The following is a 20,615-nucleotide window of genomic DNA, read 5'->3' as shown; positions in this document are numbered from 1 at the left end:
ATAAAAAAGATTGGCAACAGTTGTTAGCCCAGGTGCCAATCTTAAAAGAAAAAAAACAGATAAGAAACATGCTTTTCCATTCATGTTTAGCTAGATATTTATCATTAGAAAATGATAAAGGACAAGGAAACTGACCTACAGCCACATTAACAAAAAGTATCTCTCTAATCAACACACATTAGTTTAAAATAATTTCAATTACCTAGTATAGTACCTATAAAACTATCTGAAAATTTCACGAGTTGAATCTCACAGATTCAAGGTGGTGCCAGTTTAAAAAGCGTTCAGATACTAAGAAATCTGTTAACTGATGTTAGGCAAGTATCCTTTTTTGCAATCTCAGTAATACTACCACCACGAAGGGGAAAAGAAGACAAGAGTAAAAAGACTTCCCTCTATCTGTAACGGTAAATACCACAAATCTATTCTACAGGTATAAAGAAAATTTTAGTTTAATTGAAGTAAATTTGACACCTAGACAGACTATCAAGGGTTTTCAGATCACAATAAAAAAACAAAATACTTGCCATGCAAATTTTAATTGATCATTTTAGATCACCATTAAAGAGGTTTAAGGAAAATTAATCCTCTATATCACAAGAAAAAAATCTTAAGAAGAAGGCAATCTTCTAAAATAGTATTATTAACTATAATCAAGGATTCACAGAAAACACTTATCATGAAAGAGTCAGTCATAACCAGTAAGCGTTGCTACAATACAGAGGAAGGAAGAAAGAAATATGTGAAGATCAAAATTTATCACTTACCTCATGATTCAGCTCCGCTATCTGATCTTTCAGTTCCCTAATACACTGGTTAGAGTCAGACTTGTTAAGTTGTCCTTGAAGCTTTCCTTCTTCTTTCTGTTTTGTGACAATACAAAAAAGCAAAAACAAGAGACCATTTTCACAGCAGGTACTCAAATATTTGAAAATACCGGACAGCATAAGGCATATCCTTTAACTGGCTAAATTCTGAACAAAGCTGTTTTCAAAGTATTCCAGAAAAATAATTCATAGTAAACTATACTGAATATTTCTAAATAATGCTTAATAGAAGTTGTTTAAAACAAATGCAACTTACAACGTACCTTTTGAGAGACTCTTAGAAATCAATACATAATCAAATAGGTCTACTAGTGAAAAAATTACTCTAGAATTTTAAAGCCATTTATTTAGTTATTTTGGGGGCAAACGATTTTCTATCCATAAGAGATTCAGTGCTTAGCTGAGAAGGTGGTGAGCCTCCCACAGCCACACTGGGAATCTGCTTTTGCTTGGGAAACAGAGAAGAAGGGGAAAAAATAAAACATTCTCTAAACCACTCTCCAAGAGGAGGACAGTGCTGAATCGCTTCTGTTTAATTAGCTCATGAATATGTGTCGTGAGGCCCAGATGTAGTGGATGAAAAGATGCTCCAATCCCTAAGGGCTAGTTCCAGAACTGTGCTGGGATCATGTTCCAGGGATAGACTGGGAAGGGGGGGAGCTGCCTTTTTCTTATACCACCTGAAAACAAATGTGAACTTTTAAGAGGAAGAGCTTAGTAGAGAGTGAAAATAGGTTTTTGCTATCTCCAGATCATCTGTAATTAGGAAGCCATGTGCTGATGCTTAAAATGTTAAGAAGCTCTGATTCAGAGACTTCTACTGAAACTACCGAGTAACTCCTGATAGCATAAAAGTACTGGTTTACTTTTAATAGTCACCAACCACTCGGTTTCCATCCATGGAGACGAACACTGTTAACAGTTTTTTAGTGTAATCTTCCCATGGTATTTTGTACATATATAATCAAACATACATGTATACACACATATATTTTTACTCTTACTGTGGACACCATACACAGTTCTACTCTTATCTTTCAAGAATACAACTTGAAGATCATTCAATATCAGTACATACAGAGCACAAAAATAACCATTTTGATTTAAGAGAGCTTTGAAGTTCATGTAAGTTATCTTCATGCTATCTGAAGATTTATAGTTTTTTTTTAAAGTAGGTTTTGAAATGTGCTGTAGGTCCTGTACATTTACCTTGAGAGTAATGGGTTGCAGTGAAGAGCATTTTCCAACGTGGAGATCCCTATACTACCTTTCCTTTCACAGTAAGAAGGGACCTGGGACATCATCTGGTTTGGTTCTCCGACTGAAGCCAAGTCCACCCTGTATGTTCCTTTTATACACCCTCCCCTAACATCCTTGGCAGAAAGAACTAACTAGAATTGCTCCAGCAACAGAATGGGTAGCTCCCCTGTAGAGTCAGGCATCATTCCAACAGCACTGCTCTTCTGCATCAACTGTCCTTCTAACAACAGGCCTACTAGGACCAGTTCAACTGACCCCATCTTATCAACAGAGTAATTGAAAGCTGTTTTTCAGGAATTGAGAGTCGACCCCTTGTCCAGTTCAGGCCAGTTGAGACCACCGACCCATTAACTGGGCCTGTGCAAATGCCCCATAGGCAACCCTTTTGATATGTGGGGACTGAAAACTCCACCCGGAGATCACACCAACACCACCATTGTGTGAACATGCGTCCTATGAAGAGCCATGCAGCTTGACTACACTTGCGCAGGTCATCAATTACCTCACTTCTCCTCACCTCCCGTCATCTATCTCCACACTTCAGACCGCCCTGCTCTTCTAGCCCATAAATTTTGCTCCAAACCCTGCACTGGGGAGACCTTGCAATAGAGCTTTTTCTTTTCTCAAAAGCTGAGGCTGTAAATAATTGTTTTTTTTTTATGCACATCGGGCAGAGAAGCCCTTCTTTGTGCAGTACCATCCTTGCCACCTTGATTGCATTCTTATGTACCCTTAGTCTGTTCTTCAAGTCCTTTCATGAAGTTATTCCTATAAGACCCCTCCCCCTTTTGTGTTTTTGGTCTTTTTCTTTTGGCAATATGTCTTAAAAACCATTTATTAAAAGATGGTCTGCTGAAGCAGTCTGAAGTAACTAGTATTTGTACAGATGTAAAAGAACAACCATAGTTTCAACAGGCTTTAAAACTTTTCTTATATACTTATTTTTAATATTTTTAATATTTTTTTTTTTGTGAGGAAGATTTGCCCTGAGCTAACATCCATTGCCAATCCTCCTCTTTTTTTGCTTGAGGAAGATTAGTCCTCAGCTAACATCTGTGCCAGTCTTCCTCTACTTTGTATGTGGGATGAGTGGAGTAGATCCACAACTGGGATCTGAACCGCGAACCCCGGCCACCAAAGCAGAGCACGCAGAACTTTAACCGCTCGGCCACCTGGCCCTCCCCCAAAACTTTCCTTACGTATTTAAACACGTGAATATCACATATAATCATCTATGCAAAACTAATTTAACAATTACTATATTCCAAATGTGCTAGGTTTCTTAAATATATACAAAAGACACTTATGATTTTTCAGCCATAAGCCCATATTTGAGAAAAAAATTTTTTTTAAAAATTTAGTTAGAAATATTAGTTCGATGGCCAAAGAACCAACAGAAAAGCAGAGATACCAAGTCAGAGTCCTAATCGTACCATCTCTGAAGCCCTATCTGTTCTTTCATTTATACAAACAATAAAGTGCCTTTATTATTTAAATCAGTTTGAATATGGGTTTCTGTCACTTGCAAAAAAAATAATAGCTAACATATCTTGACACTTATCAGACCTTCTCAGTTGAGGTTCCCCAAAGGAATTAAGCCCTAATGCCTAAAGCATCATTGTATGTAATGATTTTAACTTATCTCCTATGCATCTAAAATGGTACCAACTATGTACTATCCTTAGAAGAATTGAGAAAATAGTTACTCAAATTATTTTCTGTAGGACTTAATTCTCTTGTGGTGCCCGGGTAGAGAAAGACTGGGGTTACAATGTGCTAAGAATTATTCTAAGCCCTTTACATGCGATCATCACAACAACCTTGCGGAATAGATATTATTATTCCTACTTCCTAGATAAGGAAATTAAATGAAGGATTTAGTGAACTGGTTGCGTAAGAGTCACAGAAACAGTTGATACATTTTTCACCCTAAGTTACAGCATTCTGAACATGAGAAACAATCAAGTAGACAGGAATATATGGAGATTTATGCAAAGGACCAAGTAAATTAGCTTTCTTAGATTTGTTACAAAAATCTGTCTTTAATTGAATATTTATTTCAGCCCCTGCTGATTTAAATGGGAATTACAATATAAAAAGAAATAAAGATGAAATGCTATAGCCACTTGCATTTATGGCTGTAAGCTAATGACCCATATTATCAATTTACAGTTGTCCAATACCACTTATGTGTACTTATGCCTGCATCTTATTTTTAATCACTTTATTTTTTAAGAGAAATATTTCAAAGGCACAGAACAAGAACAAAAGAGTAATATAATAAAGACTTATGAACCGACCACCCAAATTCAGTCTGTTTCATGACTATCTTGTCTTAAGATTTTCCTTGGCTCTAGTCTTACTCCATCTCAGTCCTATACATCCCCAAGCAGGAAAGCATGATGTCAAGCAGACAAGAGTAAGTAGTGAGCAAGTGAAGCGAGAAAGAAGAGAAGGAAGAATGGAGGAAAGAGAAAAAAAAACATGGAGGGAGAATATTCATTGATGTAAAATAAACGAAGACATTATTCCTATAGAATGTGTTTTCCAAATCCCATACGCGACATGAGAAATGACAGCAGCAACTGAGTAAGTAGATATACTTCCAAATGAGGATTAATTTGATGAGAAGTACTCATTTGGATATGTGTCCAGCTGTCCTTTTGGATGGTTTTTACTTTTAGTCTAATTTTAGTATCACGTCATATTGATTCCCTTGGAATGGCTGATTGAATGAAAGCACAATCCACTACTAGGAAGAAATCCTTCTGGATGAGATGGAAAGGCTAGATGTATGTGGTTTGGAATCAGACTTGGAGAAAGGTGCCTTTAAATATCGTTCCCAAGGAAGGCAAAGTTCTCGAGAATTTTGGACATCCCACAGCAATAATATCATGTGGGATAAAATAAAAATTTCAGGGCAAATAAAATGACAAAGCCCAAGGTAAGCTCTAATGCTGTAAGACAGAAGTTCAAGAATGCAGAAATACTTTAGGTTTGAAAGGCTGTAGAATGACCAGTAATAATAATTAGTACCAATTCTTTCCCATAGGGAAATATGCATGAAAAAAATTTGGCAATATAGGAATCATTAATCTGTTTTACAAAAAGTGATGAAGTGACTCCAAAGATCTGTTTCCTCCAAAGGTGAGTCTTAGTAGGATTTAGCTAAGAACTTTATTATAGCACCTTGATTTCTTCGGAAGAAAGGCAGTATTTAATGAAAAACAGGGCAGTTAGGAATTTCAGGACAAAATATTGAAATGTTTTTACCTTAAAAAGAGAAGAGACTCCTGAAAGATACTTGTGAAAATCAAAGAAGCTCTCTTAGATTTATGACTAAAAAACCCAGGTGTTCCTTGACTTTCTATTATTGTAGAAAAAAGAATTTCAAAGAGAAAAACTTTATATATTTGATTAAATCCAATTGTATATAATTGTTTTTCCTAGATTTAAATACAACTTAATAAAGCTTAATATTGGGTTTCTTCTGCAAAATTTTTACATACAGAAAGTCAGACTATGACACCATTAAACCATTGTTTTTGTGGACACACACATAACCCTCAAGTAAAAACCTGTAAGGCATAGTGGCTAAACTGAGGAAAGAGGAAGGGTGGTTAAGCAGCTCCAGGCTCTATCAGCAACCCCAGGACGAGACAATCAGCATCCCAGCACACTTGTCACACATTAGTAGCACACCACTGTGACAGCCATGCCAACTGGAAAGCTCTGCATGGGGTATTCTGATTCTACAGTCTGCTTTAAGGGAATATAGCTGATATTTCAAAAACAGAAATAAAAAGTTAGAGATGTCCTAAATGCCATTCAATAAATAAAAAAGTATAAATGACCTTTCTTCTAAAAGTCTGTGATTTTTATGTTCTACAAATGGGCTCTAATTTAAATACGGTGATTCAAAGCCTTTTAGGATCCTCTTTGAAAGTAGCTGAATAACTGTATATTTCCAATTAACTTATATTCTAAGAAGCAGATATCAATTTAACTTCTGAGACAGTTAATTCAATTATCTAATGTTTAAGACTTCTTTGCAAGTATTTTTACAGCTTTCTATTTTCAGGCAATGTCCACATGGTTCTTTCTGATAAGCAGGTGGGAAAATGTCAGCTACACTAATAAATTTACCAGGAACCTGCATTTTCTTGAGGTTTTCTTTTGGTCCAGCTGATAACTACAGATTGCCAGTTAACTGGTTTCCTAAGAAAAACTAATTAGGTAAGAAATAAACAAAGTAAAAGAGATCCAAAACATCAACAATTTTGTATTCTGTAATTTCAACTGAACAGACCTTAAATACACACCTTTTTGTCAAACAATAAAAGAAACTTTATAGTAAGAGCCTAAAGTAACATTTGCAAAAGAATAAAATGGACATTTCACTCTTGGATCTATCTTTGAATAATTACTTTAGCAACTACCATTATGATGTCTATAATAAGCTAATTCATATTAAGGCCTTAAGCCACAGAACTCTATATATGAGCCTCTTAATTAAAAGGTCATCAATAACTCTAGTTAATGAAATGCACGTTTAAGTGATTTGGGGTAAAGTATAACAACTTCATGTTAACTTACTCCGAAATGCATCAAAAAATAAAACTGCTAGGATGGTGGATAGGGGAGTATCTGATAAAGCAACAAATAAAACAAATACAGCAAAATATTAATTTTAGAATGGAAGTGGTGGGTTTATGGTGCTCACTGTACAATTCTTTCAATTTCTGTATGCCTGAAATTTTTCATAGTAAAATACTGGAACGAAGAAGTCATCAGTAACCAAATCAATTCATTCCTTCTCTCCCTGCAGTCTGCTAAAAAGCAAGTACTTAGTCTACACTGTAGCTCATTTACATTGTGAAAAGATATATATCTCCCAAAGGTTACTTAGCAGTTCTTCATTTAAAATCTACTTTTGCTCTAGGAATGGATATACTTTCTTCCCATGTTACTGGAAACTTAAGAAACTGAAAAGTAATATGATTAAATCACATAAATAATTACTTCACTAAAATGGAATATAATTTTGGAGCAGGCTGAGTTACAATTAATCTCTATAGTATTTTGTGGTAGATTTTATGGTTGTTACCTCAAGATCCATTCTCTCTCTTTCCTTCATTACACAGTAGTCATAGGATTGGAATTATCCCCGTCTTTCACCCCACAGGTAGGGTTTAAACCAAACAGGATAATCCTATCTGTTTTGCACAGTGATTGGTTCAGGGGTGGCTCAAATAGCGTGACACAAAAATTTGCTGGAAATTATGGGATATAGCTTCTTATTCTGAATATTATGATATGTGGGTATAAAGCTCAACTGTTAGCTATTTCTAACACAATGAGGAAAACCTCCTGATAATAAAAAGGACAAGGAGGACAGAGCCTTCAGCATCATGGCTAGAAGCAACGCTGGAGCCCGAACCCAACTCTTCCTGAAGCACATCCTACTTCTGAACGTTTCAGGTACATGCGCCAATAAATCTCCTTTATCATCTAAGCCATAAATAAATCCAGAACTGGGTTTTCTGTTATCTGCAAAAACATCCTACCTCAGTAAATATTTTTTAAAATATGGCTAAGTAAACGAACACCATAATGTAAGCAACATAATCTAGGAAATGCTTAACGCAGGATTCCTAAACACGATTATGGAGAAAAATCACTTTGGGAGTTTTGAAAACATATACATTAAGAGAATCCATTTTTGATGTACTGAATTCTAAATATGTGGGAATGGGGCTTGAAAATCCATATACACTGAAAGTTAAAGGAGTGGTTATTCTGATATAGCCAGTCTGTAGACCCAGACTTGAAATGCACTGGTTTCAACCACCTTTGAAAATTAACTATTTTTTAAACACAAATTCAAAATTCTATTTATATGCCAATTACAAAATACTTCTTATCCTATTTCTTAAGGATTTCAAATAGTATTTTATAAGTTTACACTCATTATAGAATTTACTTAGTATAATTTTACAAGTAAAAAAAGAGAAATATTTCTGTCAACTACCATCACAATGGTAAATGTGGTAAATGACCAAGACTCATAAACTTATTTACAAATAGTCTCTACATTTCCAGAGTGAATGTATTTTAAAACAAAAATAGAGGAAAACTGTCAAGGGTTCTTAATTAATTTCTTTCAATTCTGCTATCAGTTTCACTTCACATTATTTCTATGTTAGTTTCAGCTGGTCAGTTCCCCGTCTACAGAAGTTGGTTCGATTTTGAACTCAAATCCCTTTCTTGGTTAACCTAGCTCTCAAACAGAAAATATTATTTTAAAGTTTAGTAATGTATGATGAGGAACTAAATAAAATGTTTAGGATCTGAGAAAATTCCACATAATATGACCCCTATGACTGAAAACTAAGATAATTCTTCTAAAGAATTAAGACAAATCAAAGATTTGGGGACCAGCAAAATAATTCTCTAAAAACTTAACAGCATCAATATCTATGATGAGATAAGGCAACAAATAAGGAAAATATCAAGTCCAATTCTTTAAACTTTTTATTAGGTAACAGGTTGAGAGAGTCCAAAAGCTATGTTCTTTAAGATAACACATAAATGTGTGTAGAGCAATATTTTACTAAGAGCAGTGATCCTGGTGTTTGGCTACCTGGACTGTTTATTAATCACCTTGGGCATACACACTCACCTGTTTTTCCCCTGCAACCTCTGGGAGCTGTAATCAGAGAAAGGAAGAGGTAGAGATGGAATGTGCCCAGGATGTGTCACATATCCTGTTACGGTTGATTGAAAAAAATCAATAAATGCTGTAGTCAGCAAGAAAAAAAAGTGATTATGTATTTGTACAGTTTGTACATAGTCACAGCAGAAAGTGGACATTTTAATCAGAGATATCTTCATCTACATCTACTGTACTCCAATACACTATTTAAAAAGTTGAACAATTAAATGTGACGGTGCATTAAGCTAGAAGATTGAAGAGAAAATGTGCAAGGTTTTCTCTATAGCTCTAAGTAGCATGTTTTGCATGTATAGTGCAGCAAAACTGAGAGGAATACAATGTTAAGTTGCTTTGAACAGGTGTTTTGGAGAAAAAGTAGGGTTTAGTAGTGTATAATATTAAAAAATGCTGTGGAGATGAGAGAAGACGAGGCAGGGGCCCAGGGCTTTTTAAACTCATAAATTTAGTCAACCTCAGTTTTTAAAGAAAATTGTAAGAGGCATGCCCATGAGCCCATTCCTGTTTATTTGTTTCTTTATCTGTATTGTCAACGCTGGTTATAATGCGCCCTATCTTGCCACAGGAAGGATACTTGCTTAGACAGGAAGATAGCAGATTTTAAAAGCTGTGTTTTAAGCCATAGGCTTTTTTTCTTAGAAGTTTCTGTTTTTATTTTTTTTTAGAGAATTAAATCAGTTAACACCTAGTTAATGTACTAGATGCACAGATGAGGTAGTAGAAAGTGCCAAATATAAAAGCATCTAGTCTACTCTTTACATCTTGCAAAATTTTTCTCTAGCTTTTTAGTTTCCAAATTTTTCAGATTTACAGAAGAGCTGAAATAATAGTATGATACCCATATCTCCTTCAGGAATATTCATGAATTACTATTTTGTCACATTTGCTTTCATTCTCTATGTCTATCTTCTGAACCATTTGAATGTAAATTCCATATAAGACACTTCACTACTATATATCTCAGCGTGCATCTCCTAGGAATAAGGAGCTGCCCCACATAATCAAATGCCATTATAACACCTAAACTAGTAGTTTAACCCCACAGTACCATTGAGCATGTAGTTCCTATTCACACTGTCCTAAAAGGGCCCCAAATGTTTTATCACCGTCCAGAATCGAACTAAGGGTCATGGTTGTATTTGGTTATAAATCTCTTTAGCCTCTTTTAGTCTACAACAGTCCCTCTGCCTTGTTTTTCATGACATTGTTAATATTTTTGAAGAGTCCAAGTCCACAGATTGCATATTATCCAAGCTAAAACAGAAAATTTCCCATTCCAACAAAACTCTGTTAAGTACTATTTTCATTCCTTTTCTCAAACCAAATAGGCAGCAGAGTAAAACTAATATAATGTATATTTAATTGTTGGTTGGGTCAAGGGAGTAAGAGACATGGACACAGAAACTTAAATATCGGAAGCCAAAGACTCGGAAAATTTATAGGAATAGTACTAGAAGGCAGTACTTTATATGTTACACTGGTAAATACTCATTTCATTATTTATACATATTTGGTAAAAGATGAACATAATAAACATTATCAGTTATGATGTTTCTGCCTCTTATTAAGAGACTAACCTACAGGTTTAACTTTTCAGTCCTTTGAGGTCCAAAGAACTCTCTTCATATTTGACATCGTTTTAAACACACAAAAGCCTTTCAGCCCATCATTTGTCTCTTTGCAAAAATATTCTATAAAGTAGGTGGATGACTTTAAATTCTGGGAAAAGGATAGAGTTAGTCACAAAGAAATCTCTAAGAAAGAAAGGACTTGCCATAAAAGGAAAGCATCAAACAGCCACTCATTAAACTTCATCTTGCTCACTGAGACAGTGCTCACAGCTGAAAAACTCTATAGCTGAAGAAAACGTGATTCATCCTCTCGATAGCTGGAATTGTCATATTTTAATAACCTCATATTTCATGTGATGAGGGTTATCATCTCGGTGAAAGATTCATCTCCATTTTTGTTTCTTGGCTTTGTTTTCTGTTTTGTTTTTGTTTTTGATACCACAAAGCTAAACCTGAAATAGGCGCTCTTGTGCAGTGTGAAGCAGCTTTTGTCTCACTTTTTCCCCTATGAGGAAAGGACACATGGTGATATATCCTGTTTACCAGTGATAAACACTGTCACACTAGGCTGAGTTAAGACCTGACAAGCCCTTTGGGGAGTGCTGTCTTGGGATACCAAGACTTTCGAAGAATTATTTCCAAAAAGCCTTTCTAGAGCTATGCAAACATCATTTCATCATTTTGTCATTCTACATTTTGTCATTCATCACTATTATTTCTCGAGATCCTCTTCTCCCAGCTTGATGACTATTATGGTCTAGACCTATTACTTCCATACTCTGGATCCTTACCACTTCTTCTTTCTCTTAGCAAGACTTTCTCCAGCCTGACAGACTACTACTAAGTCCCCTTTCTTGGTATGGTCCCTTTATCTGTGTATTGTCCTCCTAGGTGGCTTGACCTAAGCACAGCCTGGCTCCAACAGCACTAGAGGATTAAATAGACTCAGTGGCTAATTAACTTACAAGGATCATATGGTTACCCAGGAAAAAGCTAGGGGTAGAAATCGAGTTTCACTCCCAGTCCCGTATCTGTGAGGCAAAATCACAAATTTCTGAGACAAATCACAGGAGGATATGTGCTAGACTTGTTTTTCTAAAAATGATGTTCCTTATTTTATGTTATTCATGTATCTTTTTCTGGACCCTCTGTAAAGGAGGTAGTAAGCCAAAGTTGGGGAGTACGCCCTTAGCTGTCAGATATTCTCATGTACCTTCCTTAGCATCAGATGACCAGATAGCTCCTATATATTCATCTCACTGACAAAACATGCTCTCTGTCACTTCTTTAAAGGACCCCATGTACAGACGACCTTGCCAACAAGCATTTTTATCAACTTATTAGACTACAGGGAGCCAGCTATTTTTATCTAAGTGTAGAGGAAGGCCAGTGTGAAAAACCAAATTATAATTACTTCATATCAATAATATTTTATACATTAAAGATCAATACCTCATACTATAAAGTTAATCTCCTCTCTCAACTATTTCGATGAGATGGTTTGGCTTGGTTGTGAATAATATGGTTATTAAGAGTCATTTTTGCCCTGCATACATTCCTACATCAAACATTCATCCCCTTTAGTTTGCGTTTTGGAGTTCACCTTTTATACAGAGAAATTTAAATGCTTGAGGGGGAAAAAGTAGGGAAAAATTTTAATTAAAAAAAAAGACAAAGAGAATAACAATCATTTCTATTCATTCTTCCCAGAATTGATCGATGTTAAACATCTTGGAATACATGCAGCCAGTTTCTTCTTTTTTTTAAAGAAAAATAATTTTCTATAAAATTACACGTTTACCTCAAACAATTTAAACAAAGCAAAAAATTACAAAGATGAAAATTAAATGTTAAATTTTAGCTAAAATTAATAGAAAAAAGTACAGTGAATGAAAAGTGTTTCTTCAATACAAGAGATATAATTTCCTTTAAAAAAAACCCTCTGATTTTAAGAGATTATGAAAAACATTCAGATGCTGAAGTTCATTTTTTTATTACATGCTTTAAATTTATGTGGTATTGACTGACTATCCTGCTATAAAAGACGGGATATGAATGCATTTATACTTGCATTCATCTCTCCTCCCTTTACTTCCAGATTTTTGTTAGCACTGTTATTTTTACATTGTCAAAGTTTGTAAGAAAAACATTCCAATCTGTAACATTATGCCCATATTTGTTTAGTATTAGTTTTGTATTTAAACTGATTCAACATTCACCACTCATCTTTTCAGATAGTGTCCACATTTCTTATTCTTTATTTTGACTTGTTTTAAGCTGGATTTCACCATCTGGTAGTTTTTTCAAGAAAGGACCATGAGACAGTATCCAGCAGTCTTTTCCCACTGGAAATTGCCAACTTGTTTCTTCAATATATTTAAGTGACTTCTTGTTTGGCTGTAATATTTTTGGGTCACCCAAACTCAGAATTTTGTAGACCAGCACTAAGAGAACTTCCTGTGATGACGGAAATGTTCTCTACCTACAGTGTTCAACACTGTAGCTAGTAGCTACCACATAACACGAGGCTATGGAGCTAGAGTGACTGAGGGACTGATTTTAATTCTGTTTAACTTAAATGAGCTCAAATTTAAACTACTGCATGTGGCTAGTGGCTATGTATTGAAGAATGTAGCAGAATCACTGGTCTCTTGGTTTCTGGTATTAAATATGCTGTGAGAAATGTGAAGGACAAGTCTTAATTTTCCCATACAATTTTGTAGGTAATTTGCTTTAAGTGTTTATGGAGCATTTTGTGTCAAATTTTCTTAGAACATAGGGTGTTCTTTTAGTATGCGTATTTGAATCTTCCTTAATCTCAGGGACCTCCTCTTATTTATATTTTTGAATATATCTTCTTTCCATTTGTCGTTGAATACCAATTATGCTTAGCGTTAGATTACGTCAGTCATCCATACTGTTAGCTGATACTTGTTTTACATTCTCAATCTCTGCATTCCCTGTAATTATCTCAAGCTTTTCCTTCAGGCCAATATCCCACTCTTCAGCATTGTCTGCTGAATAGACTATTCTTCCGTAGTTTCCACAATGATGTATTGGTCTTCCATTTGTTTCCTTAGAGGTACAATCTTCCTTCTTATCTCATTGTATTTTTTTAATCATCTTTTGATGCCTTAATTTTACTGAATTCATGTTTAGTTGTTTTATAATGCGAAGCAATTGCAATTCCTCTCTTATCCTTGAATTACCTTTCTTCTTGGTTGGATCTTTTTTGAATGGTAATTCTTTCTCTTTCTCTGCTATAATATAAACCAAGTTGCTGTGCCATTTCTTCTCATCATACTCATGGCTAGGGGACTGCCCAGATATTCCAAATGCTTTAACTATATGGGTTACTTATTAATTCTCTTTTCACCATATTTAAAATCTATTTTCTTTGCCCTCCAAGCTCAAGTTTCTTCTCACTTTTCTATACCCTGAAGGATAGCACAGGGAAAGGAAGAATCTGGTTAACCAAGGGCTCTACTTAGGCTTCTGAAATTTTGTTAAATATCTTGTATTACCTAATTGGGAGGATATATGTCAGAACTTGGGTTTCAGGATTCAGATTATTTCCCAAATTCAGTGTGATGTCCCAGGGCCTTCACTTTAGTTAAGACTTAGAGGTTCACTTTCTAGTCTCTTTCACTGGGTTGTTCCTTCCAGAAGTTTCTACAACTCCTCAGTGAGAAAATTACATACTGATTTTCCTTCTCTCCACATTTTGGATATGAATGAATCCTCCAGGGATTTTGCTGACTTACCTATACAGCTTGGTGAATGGGACAGGAGAGGGGAGACAGTTGAAGTGAGAAGCCAAGCCCTGCTGGGCCTCTCTGCTCTAGAGAATAATCTATTTCTTTCCTTAGCTGTCACATTTAAAGTTTATTGCACTAGGTTACGCTCCTTTTCCTCTCAGGCTGCTTTTAGTGGAAAAGTGTTTGCCTTAAAAAAAAACTAAACAACTATTATTTACTATTTTGTTAGATGGTTGGTGTGTAGGAAATTATGGGATCAGTTTTAATCTACCTCTGGGGTAGCATTTATTTAAATAAATGAATCCTTACAAATAAAGTACTTAGGACTGGCTACCTGGTTTTACAGCATAGAATATCAAACTCTCACCATGGCTGTTTTCTGCTCCCTAAAATTCATTCAGCAATTATTTTTTGAGCACCTGTCATATGCCAGGCACAAGGCATAAAGCAGTAAATAAGACAAACAAGATTCTATTATATGTGGGTGTGAGTTAATTTTTAAAGTGAAGATGATTTCAGACACTGATAAGAGCCATAAATAATATAAAACATGATGATGAAATAGAGAGTAACTGTGAGGGGCCAACTTTACAAAGGTGGTCGGGGAAGCCTCCATGAGTTAGTGACTTTCAAGTCGAGATATACACGATGAGAAGGAACCAGCCATGGGACGATCAGGGAGCACAGTGTTCCAAACATAGGCAAGAACAAGAGCAATAGCCTTAATGTACGAGTTATTGAGCTTGGTTCAAGAAACAGAAATAAGGTTGGTGTTGCTACAGCGTAATATGTGAAGGGGAGTGTGGTTTATGATCTAGAGAAGTAGGCAGGAGTCAGACAAGTCAAGAACTTTAAGGCTAGAGAAGGAGAGTGGCACTTCTGCTAGGTTGAAAAATTTTTCTTTGAGGCTATTTTCCTACAATTATTTGGAAGTTCTAATTCTTATTTCCATTCTAGCAGTGGTTACCTTAAAAATTACTTAAAGGTATGTACATTTAAAAAAATTACAATGGCAATCATATAAATTCATGTAGTGTAAAATGTGAACTCCTGCCCCTTAATCTTTTGCACAAAGCCCTTTACTCTCCTAGAGGGAATACTGTCAACAGTTTTGATAGGTATCACAGCAGACATTCCAATGCATTTATACAGACGTATATACACATATGCATACATACATAATACATACACACATATACTCTTAAACACACACATGGAATTATGATATACATTCTGTCTATAATTCGTTTTCCTCATTTAATATGTCTTTCAGATCTTTCTTTACTCTTTCTTTACTCTTTCCTAAACTATTACAAGTACTGATTTACTATGGTTTAACCATTCTTCTATTGATAAGTAGCTACCAACATTTTTAAATCATAAAAACCATGTTGGATTTTGCATCCATCTTAAGAACTCACATGAAGAATACAAATCTAAAATAGAAGCAAGGAAATATTAAAATAAGAACAGGAATAAAACAGGAAAAAAAAGGTGGCTTATTGTTTGAATTTGCCCTTGTTTAGTAGTATTCTCCTGGCCAGCGGTACTAGAAATACTGGCTACTAGAGGCACTATCGCTTTCTCCCTTCTTGAAGGCTCTACAGATGTCTAACAGAACACTCAATTCTCAACTGAAATTTACAATTACTTATTAGATTTTTATATAACTTTAGAACAGGAAATCAGTACTTAATATACTTTAACATTTTAAGCCTGACAAATTAAAACTTGAAACATGGTTTACAAATAGACATCACACCCTTAAAGGAAATAACAGAAACAATTAGTAATCTCTCTATGCTCTCTTCATAGAGATTTCAAAATAAATCTAAGGTTATACATAGGATGTGGGTTTTTCACTGGGAGTAGTATTACAGAAGGTTTGCGGTATTAGAAGGGTCATGACACAATGCAGGTTGCTTAGTCTAAAATGCAAGTGTAAAGCTTACATTTTAAAAATATTTTAAATTACACTCACAGATGAAAAATGTCACAAAAAGAGAGATTATGCTACGTAAAGATATATCCAAGCTCTCTCTCCCTTGTAAAAAGTTAAACTATTTCAGAGACTATAAAAAGGCAATATCTTGACTGTTTTAAAGGTTAAATACTACTTTTTTTCAAGACTATATTATGAAACTATGTTCAACGGTCACAGAAGCAACCATACTAACTTGCAGCAGGGGCACAAATTTTAAGTCCTAATTTGGTATTTTCAACTTATATATTAAAGCAAAATGTATTAAGCAAATTATAACTGCATATGAAATTACTACAGTAAAAGAAAAATCCAATGATTTGAGTAAATCCGTGACAGTTGATAAGTAATCACTGTGATTAATCAACATAACCTTACCGAAACATCAATAGCAACCACTAAGCTTTAGTAAGTTATTACTGATTTGCACTTCATCCTAAGAAAAATTAATCAGAACAGTAAATGTGGTAAATGGTAGCCTCTCCGTGACTTCAAGGTGACTCATTTGAAACACTTAACAACAAATCATACTCATATCACGTACTACTTGTAAGTTTCTGAAACAGTTTCCTGTAATTTAAAGTCACGGACAAAAAGGTTTGAATACTCTTTATGTTTTAGTAACTAGAAAAAATAAAAGTACATATAAATACTTTTAAGAAAATAGTAAGGGAAGCTGAAAAGTATGGAAGGGAGAAAATCAAATTTTTTTCTCAACGTTAAGACTGATTTAACTCCATTTCAGAAGAGAAATACACAAGAACCCATTGTTAAAGTGATGTTTCTTATAGGACCAGCTAAATGCACACATGAATAATCAGTATTTGTGCAAGGTTCAAAAGCTGGAAAATATTTCTTAGAAATTATAGTTTAATTGGAAATGGATCAATTTTGTGACCAGTACTCAAAATTCTACATAATTCCAGGAGTTCCTAAAAACCACAGAATTACGTAAACTATATTTTATAATACTTTTTCAGAACAGTTTTAGATTTACAGAAAAATTGATAACATAAAGAGTTCCCATAGACCCCCTGTACTCAGTTTCCCCTGTTATTAACGTCTTCCATTAGTATGGTGAATTTCTTACAATTAATGAACGAATATTGATACATTATTACTAACTGAAGTCTATAGTTTATTCATATTTCCTTAATTTTTTTTAAACCTAATGTCCTTTTTCTGTTCTAGGATCCTATGCAGGATACCATATTACATTTAGTTGTCACGTCTCCTTAGGTTTCTCTTGGCTGTGATAGTTTCTCAGACTTTGCTTGTTTTTGATGACCCTGACAGCTCTGAAGAGTACTGGTCAGGTATTTTGTAGGATGCCCCATAATCAAAATTTGTCTGCTATTTTTCTCATGGTAAGATTGGGGTTATGGCTTATTGTACGACCACAGAGATAAAGTGCCATTTGCATCATATCATGTCAAGGGTACCTAGTATCAACGTGATTTATAACTGTTGATGTTGACCTTGCTCATCTGGGTGAGACAGACTTTGTCAGGTTTCTCCACTGAAAAGTTACTCTTTTTTCCCCCTGCCCTTTCCATACTGTACCCTTTGGAATGAAGTCACTGTGCACAGTCCACACTTAAGGAATAGGGATTTATACTTCCCCTCCCTGAGGGCAGAGTATCCACAAAAATTATTTGGAATTATTCTGTACAGAGATTTATCTTTTCTCCCCCATTTATTACTTTATTCAATCATTATTTATAGCAGTATGGACTCATGGATATTTACTTTATACTTGGAGTGTAATCCACTACTACTTTAAATATTTTTTCTTCAATTGTTCCAACTTTGGCCATTGGGAGCTCTTTCAGTTGGTTCCTCCGTCCCTTTAATGTAAGGTTTCGTTTTGTTTTGGGGCACTTCCTTACTTTCTGGCATTACAAGACACTCCAGGCTCATCTCGTGTATTTCCTGTCCCAGCCCTGGAATCAGCTATTTCGCTGAAGAGCCTTGGTTCCTTTCAGTGGAGAATGGTATTAGAAACCAAAGTCTGTGTGCTAAGTGTACATACACTAATTTTAATAACAACAAGACGATCACTGATATTATGGTACTTAAGAGTCTAATCTTTCTTCACTAATTCTTCAGACACGAGTACGAGCTGGTCTTGGGTTTCTGAATGATATCCTTCATTTCTAGATAACGGCAATATCTTAAAAACCCCTAAATACTTAATGTCTTTATATTCAACTTGATACTGAAGTTGGATACCAAAGAATCATCTAGGAGCATTTTAGTAAAAAAATATTTATTTAAACTGAATTTTATGGTAACTAATGACTAGATAGCAAGCTGAATAAAATATTCTACATACCTAATTTCCTTTGTTGACAATTAGTGTTAAGACCAGGTAAGATTACAGAAAAGCTGTTTTTATAATTTAAAAGGCTTAATATTTTGAGAATTAAAGAAAAATGAGAAAGATTTTAATATTTAAGTAAGTTGCTCAAAACAGAAACCATTGTACTTCAAGGGGGAAAAAAATCTTCCAAAAAGAAGTTTGTTAGGCAAGAATTGGCATATAATCTACCACCTGTTGTGAAACTATTAACAAATTAGCTCAGGAAATTGGAAAGCACAAACTGAGCACAAAGTTTTATGATAAACTCCACCATTTAGTAATGTCATTGTAATTTAACATTATTAAAATATAAAATACTTTAAAGTTCAGTGGTAAAGATTTTATCACTTCCTCTTCATTTCTGTAAAAACTGCATACTGATCTGGGCACACTGATTTAAACCTAACTCCTTCACTTAATGTCAGAACAGAATTTTGAGTGGGTGTTTTTTAAGCCAAGAGTGGTTGGGGTATTGCCCAACTGAGGCATCCCTAGAGGTTATCTGCTGGGCAAACTAACCAAAGTGGGTAAATGCTACTGGGTACCAGGAAAAGAACAAAAAGTTGGATTTAAGTAGAACTCACTGTTTTAAATTAAAACTTTCCATTATTTACAACAAAGCAGCATTAATTTTATAGATGTGCTCAGCACACAGAAGCATTTAACATGGTTATGACAAATTAATATACATATCTTTATAATAATAAAAATCAAACTCAATTCCAGGTTAAATATCAAAAGGCTTGGGTTCAATTCCCATCTATTTTCTTTAACTAACTGAGCAAAAATTAACTTTTCTGTGTTTTGTTCCATCACCTGGAAAGTAGAGAGGGTTCTATTTAGTATTAATGTAAAAGTCCTCAACTAATAAATAACATTTGGATGTACAGAATAAAGGTGGAAAATTCCACTAAGAGAAGGAGGAAACAATTTTTAACCACCATTTCCTCTCATCTAAATACTATGAATTCTTATAAGCATTTTTTTTCTGAATCAAGTTCAATTAAGTATTTTTAACAGGTTAAATGTCATCTAACTGATCACTCCTAGGCTCAAAACCCTCCAATGACTTTCCGTCTTACTCAGAGAAAGGCCAAAGTTCTGGCACCCTACATAATCTGCCCTACTTACCTCTTGGACTTCCTCTACTTACCCTCTTACTCACCCAGGAACTCTACTCAGACATGCTCCTGACCTTAGGCCCTTTTCCCTTACTACTCCCTTAGCAGGGAATTCTTTCCCCAAATCTGCATGCCTCACCTGCTTTAAATCTTTGCTTAAATATCCTCCTCTAATGAGCGCTTCCTGACCAAATTATTTAAAATAGCAATAGTACCTTACCCTCAACACCCCAACCCTCTCCCTTTCCTCCATTTTTTCCTCCATTGTATTCATCATCTTCTAAATTACACACTATATGATTCATTTATTTTGTTCATCTGACTTCTCCCTCTATTATTAAGCTCGATGAGAAAAGGGATTTTTGTGTGTTTTGTTCACTAATTCTTCTAAAGTGTTTAGAATAGTGACTGGCACATTGTAGGTACCCCATAAATACTTGAATTGAAACCAATACCCCATTTAAATTCATAATTTAATCTTTTCTTCATATCTGGACTTTTAAATGAGAACAATTAAAATACAGCAGTCTCCCCTTATCTGTGGGGGATGCATTCCAAGTCCCCCAGTGAAGGCTTCAAACTGTAGATAGAACCAAACTCTATATGTACTCTGTTGTTTCCTATATATACATGTCTATGATAAAGTTTAATTTATAAATTAGGCACAGTAAGAGTTTAACAACTAATAATAAAATAGAACAATTATGACAATATGCTGTAATAAAAGTTACGTGAATGTGCTCTCTCTCTCTCTCAAAGTACATTATACTGTACTCACCCTTCTTTTTCTTGTGATGATGTGAGATGACACAATGCCTACGTGATAAAATGAAGCAAGGTGAATGAGTAGGCATTGTGACCTTGCATTAGGCTACTAATGACCTTCTGATAATAGATCAGAAGGAGGATCATTGGGCCATGCCAATGTCAATGGTTGGATGTTAGGAGCAGATGATAAGGATGGCTGGGGATCCAAGGGATGATTTATGTCTTGGGCAGGAC

The 20,615-nt window shown here is 34.9% G+C and overlaps 1 protein-coding gene across 12 annotated transcripts in view; it reads right to left on the bottom strand.

The window, feature by feature from the left end:
- EVI5 (ecotropic viral integration site 5) overlaps nt 1-20,615 on the bottom strand; it is a 223,019-nt gene that overhangs the window by 40,095 nt on the left and 162,309 nt on the right. For all 12 annotated transcript variants that reach the window (XM_070268726.1, XM_023641642.2, XM_070268727.1 and 9 more), the window contains one exon: nt 768-863. In XM_070268726.1, the coding sequence (XP_070124827.1) occupies nt 768-863 (96 nt within the window). The remainder of the gene's footprint in view (nt 1-767; nt 864-20,615) is intronic.

The sequence above is a fragment of the Equus caballus genome, chromosome 5, assembly GCF_041296265.1.
Source record: "Equus caballus isolate H_3958 breed thoroughbred chromosome 5, TB-T2T, whole genome shotgun sequence".
Classification (NCBI taxonomy): Eukaryota; Metazoa; Chordata; class Mammalia; order Perissodactyla; family Equidae; genus Equus; species Equus caballus.
This window is presented reverse-complemented; position numbering and strand designations above follow the sequence as displayed.